At 43.7% G+C, this 12036-nt stretch overlaps 1 protein-coding gene across 3 annotated transcripts in view; it reads left to right on the plus strand.

The window, feature by feature from the left end:
- LOC125455072 (uncharacterized) overlaps nucleotides 1-12036 on the plus strand; it is a 101483-nt gene that overhangs the window by 18883 nt on the left and 70564 nt on the right. For all 3 annotated transcript variants that reach the window (XM_048536604.2, XM_048536607.2, XM_048536608.2), the window contains one exon: nucleotides 606-703. In XM_048536604.2, coding sequence (XP_048392561.1) covers nucleotides 606-703 — 98 coding nt within the window. The remainder of the gene's footprint in view (nucleotides 1-605; nucleotides 704-12036) is intronic.

A 12036-nucleotide genomic window follows, 5' to 3' on the forward strand; every position in this document is an offset into this window, starting at 1 on the left:
AGTTACCGGGGAGTGGCGCAGGGTAAATTGCTTTTGCTGAGACCCAGCTGGAATATAATGGAATGAATGGCCCTATTCTATGCTGGGACTGTGATGATCCTGAGAAATGAATTTTATGCTTGAATGAAGGAAAATCAATTTCTTTCATTATGATACTTCCTGCACTAAACATTGACTTTAAAAGTTTTCTTACGATATTTCAACTTGTGCCTTCATTCTGTGTAGTTATGGAACATCCCAATTATTTATTGTGTTCTTGAAAGTGGTGTTGAAAAGTGAAGGGCAGCGCAATTTACGCCTTTGTTTGCTGTCTGTGAGAATCCTTCAATGTGATTGGCTGTTTACTTTGCTCACTGATGTTACTACTGCTGGATGTCTGGAGAGCCCCTTGACTTGGCACCAGATTCAGTTGGCATCCACAAAGGAGAAGACAAGGAAATACTGATTTCTAGATTGTTCTGGGCTGATTATTTTAAGGTTAACCCCAATGTCTGTCTCTTTAACATTAACCATGAAATCTGGGCCTCAGAGATGATCTCCAGGCCAAAAGATCTGTCTGGTTTGGTATGCTCAGTCGTGAGAAATTCTGCTTTCTCCCATTACAGCCAAAGGTGATGTCTCTCAGCCCGACGATGAAACCACATCTGCACCATCACGATAAGTCACCTCCCCTAACTGCAGAGAAGCTGAGAAATCTGACAAGGTATGATTATAACTCTTTAATTCACTTAACATGACAGAGAGCAGTTCAGCTAACGTGGAGTTGAAGGCTGATCTTCTGTGTTACCGATCTCTAGATACTTCTTGCTTTTTGATTGGAAAAGAAAACTTTGTTTTCTTTTGAATGTATAATGCTAACACCTTTCTGCTGCTCTGTCATTCGGTGTGTGAACTTGAAAATGGGGTTGAGAAGCTAAATCTCTAGTTTTGAGGAACATTGTGAGTGAGAACTGATTCTTGTTTAGCTGGCCATGAAAGGGCAGTGCAAGGGCAAGCTCAGTGCGGAAGAATACTTCTGATAAAAACTTGTCACAAGGCACCCACAGCAACTGGTTCTTTAAGGCTTCTCAAACTGGGAGTGAGCCTCTTCAAGTGGAAGGATAGCTTAAATTTAAATCAGGCTGATGATAGAGGATGGACGAATATGAGTAAGCGGGGTGAGTAATTCATTGCCAAGCCATTTAATGTCCTCAGGGACAGAGCATTATACAACACATAAAATCCTGATGGGGCTGGACAGGATAGATGCAGGAAGAATGTTCCTGATGTTGGGTAAGTCCACAGGCAGGGGTCACAGTCTAAGAGTAAAGGGGTAAGCCATTCAGGACTGAGATGAAGAAGGATTTCTTCACTCAGGGAGTTGTGAACCTGTGGTATTCTGTACCGCAGAAAGCTGTTGGGCCCAGTTCATTAGATACATTCAAGTGGGAGCTGGGCATGATCCTCAAGGCTAAAAGGTTCAAGGGGTATGGAAAGAAAGCATGAGTGGGATACTGAAATTGCATGATCAGCCATGATTATATTGAATGGTGGTACAGCCTCGAAGGGCCAAATGGCCCATTCCTGCGTCTGCTGTCTATATTTACCAATCTCAGAATCATATAACAGTTACTAGCTTGATGCCCTTGAAACTGTCTTGGCAGTTGTGTAAATCAAAGAATTTTATTTGATAGTTTGACTGTGCAGGATAATACCATTAACGCTTAACCTATTTGTATAAAATTATCATTTTAAGAGAGGTATTCAGGTATTTGGTCTGTCAAAGTTAATTAAGCAACACATTCGTCATCCTTGCAATGATACAGTGGGGTGATTTAAAACTCTTACATAAATCACATGTCAGTTAATGTGTACAGAGTTACAATTTGCTCACAACTTCGATGCCTGGTTCAATATGAATTATCCAACATGCTCACCAATTGCTGCAGTGTGCCCTATATACCTGGTGGAATGCTATATGCTGACAGGCCAGTGATTGCATGCTAAATAGTTTCCCCAGTATTGTTGACCATCTTCATTGTGCAGAAATCAAGTATTGAATCAACAGAATACTGAAAAACAACCTGTCAACTTAAAGAGATAATGGGAACTGCAGATGCTGGAGATTCCAAGATAATAAAATGTGAGGCTGGATGAACACAGCAGGCCAAGCAGCATCTCAGGAGCACAAAAGCTGACGTTTCGGGCCTAGACCCTTCATCAGAGAGCTCTCTAGGCCCGAAACGTCAGCTTTTGTGCTCCTGAGATGCTGCTTGGCCTGCTGTGTTCATCCAGCCTCACATTTTATTATCTGTCAACTTAAACATTGCTCTAAAGAGACACAAAGTCAACGTTGGATGCCTTGTCAGGACTGGGACAAGGGAGCCGGAGTGAGAAAGGGAATACCAATTTGCACAGGATGTGAAGAGAGTGCTGGTGGGTCAGGCTATGGTGGTATGGCAATGCAGCTGGAAGTGTTAATTGTTAATCTCAGTTCACTGATTAAACTCAGATCAGACAGGTAGACTCTGATTGGTTGGGTCATTGCTATGTGGAATGCAGGAAGAACTGTCGGTTCCCATTAGCCTTTTCTCGTTGAAAAGGCTCCATGAATGGTCATTTTTTTTGCCTAAAAAGGACTGCAGTGCCCTGTGCTTTTTTGTTGATGGGCTAAATAGAATATTGTATTTTACTCTGTGTTTTGAAATTGTGTTACATAGAAATAGTTTTGTTTATTCTAGTCTATCTTTGTTTCTTTTCTGTAATAAACTTACATTTTATTGCTAAAACCACAACTGCAGCATTATGAGTTTGGGTTTCAATGAAAGATCGGCCTGTCATTAAAAAAGAATCACCAAACCGAACATCATCTGAGATCTGACTTGTCCAGTAGTGGCATCAGCTGATTAGACAACTCTCCTAACAACATTGCATTAACGCCAGCAAATTCCCATCTCTATTAGGCTTGACTTAACTGTGACTTCATTCCCTGTCTTGAGAATTTGATAGTTTCTTTCTTCAGTATTCACACAACTGAGCTTAGACTTTCTCAGATTCATACCTTTTCAGATTTCAACCAAACCTTTCAGGGTTCTAACCAAACACTTCTGGTCTGGAACTTTCAAATTAAGTTTCTATCACCTGTTGGAAGGATTTACAGCATGATACTCAAACCACTTGGCCTCATTTCAAACACACTTTCCTTGGCTCCTGGAATGGGACAAGAACTGAGAGATTCCGAGTCAGAAACTGGGAAGCATCCCACTCCATTGCATGACCTTTTAGAAGCTGGCCAGAGATGCATGGAATGACTACAATGAAATATAGTTTCCTGTATGTACTGAATTTAAGTAATGATTTGAACACAGATCAATGTAGACATGTCTTATGATAGCAAACTAGGAATTAAATTATATCCGATCAAATTATTCCCCAAAGTCAAAACCTTTTGGCTTGCTTGTTCACAACAGATAGACTGATTGCTTTGAGCACTTTCTGTTTGATGAGATGAATTATTTGTGAGTTTCCCACCACTGATCTTCAGTGAATTTTGAACAGGATTTGATGATTTTTTTGGGAGATGTCAAGATGATAAAAGTTTTGAATGAATAATTCATTAGCACTTCAATACTGACTGTCCCAGCTTTGATGTGCGTTCACCTCACAATTGCGGTCATTCCTAATCCATTCAAAATCAAACTAATTTGTGGGCTTTACCAGCTATTTCCTTTGCATTATGGTGAAGTCTTTTTTTCCTTCCGTCTATGCAGCCTCAGTTCTAAGCTCTGTAGACTTGGAGCAAGTGGCTTATTATATACCCCCACTAACCTCGAGTCTGTAACTAATGTGACATGTGTCAGTTATGGTCAGGAAAGACAAAAAACACTTTTTGCCTTGATATTCCCAGTTTCCACAGCAATGGCTGGTGCAAATATTATGAACTGATTATTAGCATGAAGAGAAGGAAATGGACTGACATTTAGGGTTAACTTGAATTCTCCTGTGCTCTTCAGTGTTGCTTGCTGTTTGGCCTCGCGTGGATTGACTGTGTGCTGCAAAGTGCAATGGAGCAGTTTTAACAGTGAAGTGTTAGACAGGAGTAACAAATAACAGATATTAAAACACATTGGTCATAGCAAGGAGCATCAGTGTTGAGTAACTGTTAAACCTTTCTGTGCGGTGTAAACATTTTCAAGCTAAACCTTAACAATAGCCATTCCTCACAAGCCAGGATTTAAAAAGCTATTTAAGTCGGGGCAGCATCTGCAATCAATACTTTGGTTTAACACAACAATCATCAGTCATTATTGCAAAAAGCCTGCACAAATTCTTTACCCATCATGCACCAGGACTTCCATCAGGAGGGGCATGTGGTCAGGTTATGCTGGCTTGCTGTCTCTCTCCCTCTCTCTCTCTCCACCCCTCCTTCTCTCTGTCTCTCTCTCTCTCTCTCTCTCTCTCTCTCTCACACACACACACACACACAGGCACGGACACACACACACACACACACACACAGGCACAGACACACATCCTTCTGTCTGCCACTGACACATGCTCACTGTCTCTCTCACTCACACACACATGCAGACACTCACTCTCACACATTCACTTTTTCTCACATACACATTCTCACTCTCTCACACACTGAGACACTGTCACAGACACATGCTCAATCTCACTCTTACCCACTCATACACACACTCTCTCAACACGCAGATTCATTCTCACTCACGCACATCTGCTCACTCACACATGCTCTCTCTTTCACTGGCGAACACACACTCACCTGTCTCATGCTCACTCCCTCATACACACATTTTCTCTCTCTCACTCTCTCGCGCACACACACACACACACACACACACACACACACACACACACACACACACACACACACACACACACACACACACACACACACACACACACACAGTCTCACTCCAATGAGTGAGAGGGACTATGATGACCTGATGACCTTACCTTCTTACTTAGCTCCCAATGAATACTATCCATAAATAGACTTAGCTTCAAATAGGACCCCACATTGCTGGTTCACCAACTGGATGTGATTGCTGCATTTGTATCTAAGACCAAGGACCATAACACTGGCATACCAGCTCTGATGTTAGAGATCCTGTGTGAGTGACTTGTGGAAGCCTGGAATGAAATCAGATTGGAGCTTGCCATCAAATTATTTGAGGAAGGTGGCATATATGATACTTTAGGTGGGATAGAAAGTGAGGACCTGTTTTCATTTCCGTTCTTTCTGTTTTCCAAACAAACAGCAGGGACTGGAACCTTAAAACAATGCAAATAAGAGATAACAAAGTGTGGAGCTGGATGAACACAGCAGGCCAAGCAGCATCTCAGGAGCACAAAAGCTGACGTTTCAGGCCTAGACCTGAATGTGTTGCCTCTTGCCTTGCTGCCTCGAGGGTTCTCTTTAATCCTTATGTGATGTACAAACTGAACTGCTTTAAGCCTTTAATACGTTTCTGTGGCCCTGAAGCTTTACCGATGGGATCACACATTCAAACAACAAATGAATAGTCCCTTCCAACAATGCTGTCAATGTTATCAATCACAGTGGGGATGGGGGGGTGGTGTGTGGTGTTATCCATCTGTTCTGGTGAATCAGCTACTCACCTGGCCACGTCATCTCAGAGCTTTCCCTTCAGGATTTAATCGCTGTGCAGTATTTCACTGTACTATAAACAACGGAGACAAAGATGCTTTTTATTGCCTCATTTGCCATTTGTTAGACATTTTAAGGTCAGTCTTTAAACACAAACAAAATAGAATTTAACCCCTTACACCCTGGAATGAGTTGCTGTGCCTTTCCTAGAATTTGTCAGAAGGTAGAATGGCCTTGATTAATGACAAGGGATTAGGTCAACAGCCTGGGGGTGCTGACAGTGCAGAGGCGACGTTAAACCGGTCTGTGCCAGCTGTGAATCTGTGTGTGTGGAAATGCTGCCTGACAACCCGTCAAGTGATAACAAGGTGTAGAGCTGGATGAACACAGCAGGCCAAGCTGCATCAGAGGAGCAGGAAAGCTGATGTTTTGAGTCCAGACCCTTTTTCAGTAGGTCATTTCTGATGAAGGGTCTAGGCCCGAATCGTCAGCCTTCCTGCTCCTCTACTGCTGCTTGGCCTGCTGTGTTCATCCAGCTCCACACCTAGTTATCTCAGATTCTCCAGCATCTGCAGTCCCTACTATCTCTGACAACCTGTCAATTCTGGGTTTAAGATCCACTAGAGGGAAGCACTGTCCCAGGTGCAGTCATTCAGATGAGATGTTAAACCAAGGCCCTGTCTGTCCTCCCCAGGTGGACGCAAATGATCACTCAATGATGTCTCCAAGACAGCTATCTCTCAATGGAGCAGAGCCAGGCTAGAATATTTCAAATAGAGAAAGAAAGAGGTAGTTCATGGAATACAACCCAGATCAGAAAGAAGCTAACATTGTGATAAATTGGTGTGTACTCTTGTTTAAAAGTCAAAGATCTTTGTCAAGTTGCAAAAACACACTTCAAGGAGTCGCATTGGATCTGAAAGATTAGCTCTGTTTCCCCCTCTCCACACATTCTGCCAGACCTGATGAGTTTCTCCAGCATTTTCTCTGTTTCAGATGTTCAATGTTTTGTTTTTATTATGAGGTTATATGTTTTCATTTCTTAACACAAAGGTAAATTATTGGGCTGGAAAATTACCAACCTGCATTAATTAAATCCGAGATAACAAAGTGTGGAGCTGGATGAACACAGCAGGCCAAGCAGCATCTCAGGAGCACAAAAGCTGACGTTTCGGGCCTAGACCCTTCATCAGAGGGGGGAAGGGTCTAGGCCCGAAACGTCAGCTTTTGTGCTCCTGAGATGCTGCTTGCCCTGCTGTGTTCATCCAGCTCCACACTTTGTTATCTCTCTCTTGATTAAATGCGAGGTGTTTTCTTACCTACAGTTGGTGACTCCTATGTCAAGTTGTTGAGGAAAAATGTGGTTGAGGTATTTAATAGCTGAAGTATATGGTGCTGTTGATAGTATTCTTGTTTCTAAGTCAGAAGATTTGCGTTCAAATCTCAGTGTGATGGTTGAATGCAGCCATGTGAGCCAACTCAGTCTGAGGGAGTGCTGCACTGTCAGAGGTGCCATTTTCCAGAAGAAGTTCAACTCAGGCCCTCAGGTCATGTTAACCCAATTTTTGGCACTATTTCAGAGAAGAGCAGGGGATACCTCGCTGGTGGGTTGGCCACATATGTGCCTAAATTGACAGCACAAAAGAACTGATGAGCAGGTCATTGCCATGTTCCTGGTTGTGGGAGCTTACTGTGCATAAAGTGGCTTTGGTGTTGCCTACGTTCCAACAGTGACTCCACTGCAAAAAAAGACCCCATTAACTGTAGCGCACCTTGAAGTGCCCAAATGTTGTACCAGCTGCTATAGAAATGTAAGTCTTTATTGTCCTTGATGCATTGAAGACGAACTTGGAAGCAGAAAGGCAGGGAGGGATGGGATGAGATTAAACCTTCCTGGATGTGGCAGGGAAGGGGGTGGGAGGGGCAAATAATTGGGCATGTTGTCCCTAGGATGGTATTTGCCCCATTCTCATGCCTTACTTCAACACCTAAACACTGGTCAAGGAGGTCCATTGGGAACTGTCTTGAACTATCATCAATTAAGATCCAGAAGTGGTCAGTAAAAGACCACCTCCACTAATAGTGAGTGGTGAGAAAAGTCAAAGTTATGTGAAACTGGGGTGAGCTGCTTGTCTCGTTTTAGGGGTTTCGGGGTTTGATGGTCATGGGTCAGGTGGTGGAGGGTGAACAGGCAAAGGTCATGACATTCTCCATTTACCTTAGCTGAAGGTTACCTCCCTGGCTTTTCCTTAACACCTCTGACCACCAACCCCTCCCCTTCCTCCCTCCCCAACCCACTCTGCAAGACCCAAAACAAAAGCACCAACCAGCTTACTGTTTAAGCCCCTAAAGTTCGGATTGCTACCTCTCTTAAATGGCTGATTGGATCCTAATCCAGTAACCTTTATCATCAAGGAGGCACAGCAGATTCAGTCACTCTCAGAGATGCTCAGGACACAACACACTAAATCCTGGCCACAGGGTGAGACGAAAGGGGTAGAGGGATGATTGTGTGGAATGTCACAAACATGGAGTGGGCTGAATGGCCTGTAGCATGTTTTAAACTCTATGTAATTAATTGTCAAGCAACAGGAACAGATTGCTGGAAATTAAAGCTAACTATTGGTGCAATCCCACACAAAGATAGCATATGTATCAGGGCAATTGGGCTTTGTGTCGATCTGGTACATACAGTTCCTTTGATGAGGCAGGCAATGTACTTTGGAAGTACTTACAGTATATTCTTCTACCTTGTAGCTGACAGTGTTCCTGAGAGGAAATTGTGGTATTGAATGAGGACAAATTTACATCCATCACATCTTGTTTCTCAGTTGCAAGATAAAAGTGTCTCTCTGAAATGCCGTGCAGCTTCATTCTACGTTGATAATGCAGAAATTGCTTCAAGCTCCCTCATTGTTCATCACCATAGCTTCATGCATTTTCTTTCAACTTGAAGGACACAGACATGATGGATGCAGCCTTCCCGTCCCCAAATGAGGAAAGCACATCCTCACAGAATGGAGCCACTGAGGCGTCAGGTTCCTCAGAGGGACTACATTCTGAGGACTGGCTTAGGGGAGGCTGCACACTCCCTTGTGTGCAACTTTTGCTGGACTCTCCCCTCCCTAACAGACGGTGTCAAGGGAATCAGTGACTGGCATCAGCTCACAATCTCTCTACAGAAAAAAAGAGCAAATTATATTTTAGGTAGCTCCATACAAGCCTGTGTGCCTCCCAAGGCTTTGCACAGCCAGGCTTGCCACTGTTGCAATGTAGGGAAGTCAACAGACATTTTACACTTTACACAGCAAGCTCTCACAGACAGGAATGTGATAATTACTACATCACCTGTGTTTTATTTTGATACTGGGTTGAAGAATAAATCTTGAACCTGCGAAACAAAAATAGCAGGAGCAGATGATGCAGCAAAATCAGTCAGATCGCAGCTGGTTTTAGGCTTCAACCCCGGTTCCACACCCGCAACCCATAGCTCATCAATTCTCTGAGACCTCAAAACAAAACTATCCCAGTGATAGTGATACATCCACGTCTCCCTCAGGTCAACAATTCCAGAGATCCTTTATCCTTTGAGTAAGCAATTTCTGCTCATCCCAGTCTGAAATGATGAGACCCCTATCCTGAGACTGTGTCCTCGATTCTGGACTCCCCGTTCGGGGAGAAAGAGAGGGTTGGATAGCATCTTGGTATGTGCCCTGCCAAGCCCCTTCAGTGAGCTACATATTTTGATGAGGTTGCCCGTCCTTTTTGAATCACCAGAATGTATACACTCCATTTACTCAGCAACTCTGACAGGGCAGCTCTGCTAAACTCACCAGGTGGGCCTTCAATGCAGTTACCATCCTTTTCTAAATACGGAGAGCAAACCTGTATACAGGATCCATGTTTTTCCTCTGGTTTTCATGGAACTGTGTGGATCTCTGAGGTCCATGCTATTTCTGGAAACGGATTTCAATGAAGAGTAGATTGAGGGTGAGGGAGCATCAGAAACTGCACCATGTTCTGCAGTACGTTGATGTGATGTTCTAAATCCACAACCATCGAGAAGGATGAGAGCAGCAGATGCATAGGAACACTGTGTGGACCCTCTGGGACTGCACAGGATTCCAGCTGCTGTCTCACCAAAGCTCCAGACAATTGCAGGGAGAAGTCTTAATTTTCCAACCATTTTTAGATACATAGCCATTCACAGATCGGGGTGGGGGGAGGTGGTAAAGGGGTGGGTGGGGGCTGGAGGGAAAGTTGTTGGAAAGACGTATCTCCAGTTGTCCTTGAGAAAATCATGTTGAGCTGCCTCCTTCACATATTGCGGTCTATATGGGGTAGATACCCACTGGTGCCATTAGAGACGGAGTGCCATAATTTCAACCCATCATGGACAAAACAGTGGCAATGTATTTTCTTTCTTCATTCATGAGATGACGGGTGTTGCTGGCCAGGCAGCATTTATTGCCCATCCTTAATGACCCAGGGGGCAGTTGAGAGTCAACCACATTGCTGTGGGTCTGGAGTCACATGTTGGCCAGACCAGGTAAGGATGGCAGTTTCCTTCCCTAAAAGACATCAGTGAACCAGATGGGTTTTCCCCAACAATTGACAATGAATTCATGGTCATCATTAGATATTTAATTCCACATATTTATTGAATTCAAATTGCACCATCTTCTGTGGCCAGATTTGAACCGGAGGTCCCCAGAACTTTATCTGGATTGCTGGATTAATAATCCGGCGATGCTACCACTAGGCCATCACCTCCCCCTAAGAGGGGATGGAGAATGTCTCAGAGGGAACTTAGAGAGGGTAGTGTCCTTGCACATCTGCTGCCCTCGTCCTTCTACATAGCAATGTTCGTGGATTTTGAAGGTCTTGTTATCAACAGAATGCAGTACAGCTCTTTATTATCCCTCGCCTACATCCAGTTCTTCATCCATGCAACTCTCGTTCAACTGTTTGAGAATTCCTTTACAAAGCCTCCACTATGGAAGCTGTATTCAGTGGCCTATCAGATGGAGGCTGAGGCTTGTCATGTATGGATTGGAGGTGAGTTTTCATTTGCACATTGACGTGTCTGCTTCATACCTGTTTGATCAAAACCACCGAGGCTTGAGTATATTTTCCTGACAAGTTAAATATGGAAAGAAACATTGAGAAGACTGTCAAATCAGATATTCCGTCATCTTCTCAAACAGCAATGTCATGTCTTTATTAAGGTTGATGTGAGTTGTTGGATGAAGTGATGTATTAAAAGCTGGTCTTACTATACAAGGTAAAAATAATATGCTGTGTAACGTTAAACAGGGCGAGGAAATAGGCAGCCACTCACACTTTAATGGCTAAATTAGAAAGCTGAACACACACACACAAGTCATTTTTTATTGATCACAAAGGGCAGCAGGTGTTAGTCTGCAGAATAACAGTAAATGACAGACTTGCAAGGACGGGACACATCTCATTAAAGTCTATATTTTAAAGGCCAATTTGCTCGTATGAAGGTCGTTGTTTTGATTCGGTTAAGTATTTTCCATCAGGCCAAGGTTTAAACCAATTACCATGCTGTATCTAACCTGAAAGGGCTCTTACAGTGCAGTACTACAGTTCCTACCTCTCATCCTGGAGGCCTAGGTTCATGTCTCACTTGCTCTAGAGGTATGCTATAACATTTCTCAACAGGGCTCCTAAGGAGTTGACAGTTATAGATCAAAGGCAGTCACATATCTAAGAACTTTCTGTGTCGTGAAGAGGTCAGAGCCAAAAGACAGGTATGACTCCAAACACTTTGTTTTTATTCACTCATTGGACATGGGTTTTGCTGGCTGGGCCCGCCATTATTGCCAGTAAACCAGCTGCCTCTTGAGAAGGTGGAGGTGATCTGCCTTCTTGAGCTGTTGCAGACCATTTGCAGTAGGCTGACCTATTGTGCCCTTAGGGAGGGAATTTGCAGGGTAACAGGGCAGTTTGTGCTACTGCCTTTTCTTGTGCCTTGGTCAATCCTGTGTGGTCTCATTTCTTTGTTGAGACTTTCTAGCGACTGATACAACTGAATGGCTTGCTGGGGCATTTCAGAGAGCATTGGAGAGTCAACCGCATTGCTGTGAGTTGGAAGACACATCTAAGCCAGACCAGGTGAGGATGGCAGTTTCCTGCCGTAAAAGATGTGGCAGCATATGAACCTAGGTCCTCAGAACATGAGCTGAGTTTCTGGATTAACATTTAGTGTTAATACCACTAGGCCATCACCTCCCATGCAAAACTCCACTTCATGGATTGCCACAGGTTGCGGCTAAAGGCCTTAGCGGTTGATTCCTGAGCTTGGGAGATACAATGTGAAGACAGAGCGAGATCACGACGTGACCTTTGGGCCAATGTGTGCAGATGCCAGTACTCAAAAGAGCAAAACCTCG

The sequence above is a fragment of the Stegostoma tigrinum genome, chromosome 9 (assembly GCF_030684315.1).
Source record: "Stegostoma tigrinum isolate sSteTig4 chromosome 9, sSteTig4.hap1, whole genome shotgun sequence".
Taxonomy (NCBI): Eukaryota; Metazoa; Chordata; class Chondrichthyes; order Orectolobiformes; family Stegostomatidae; genus Stegostoma; species Stegostoma tigrinum.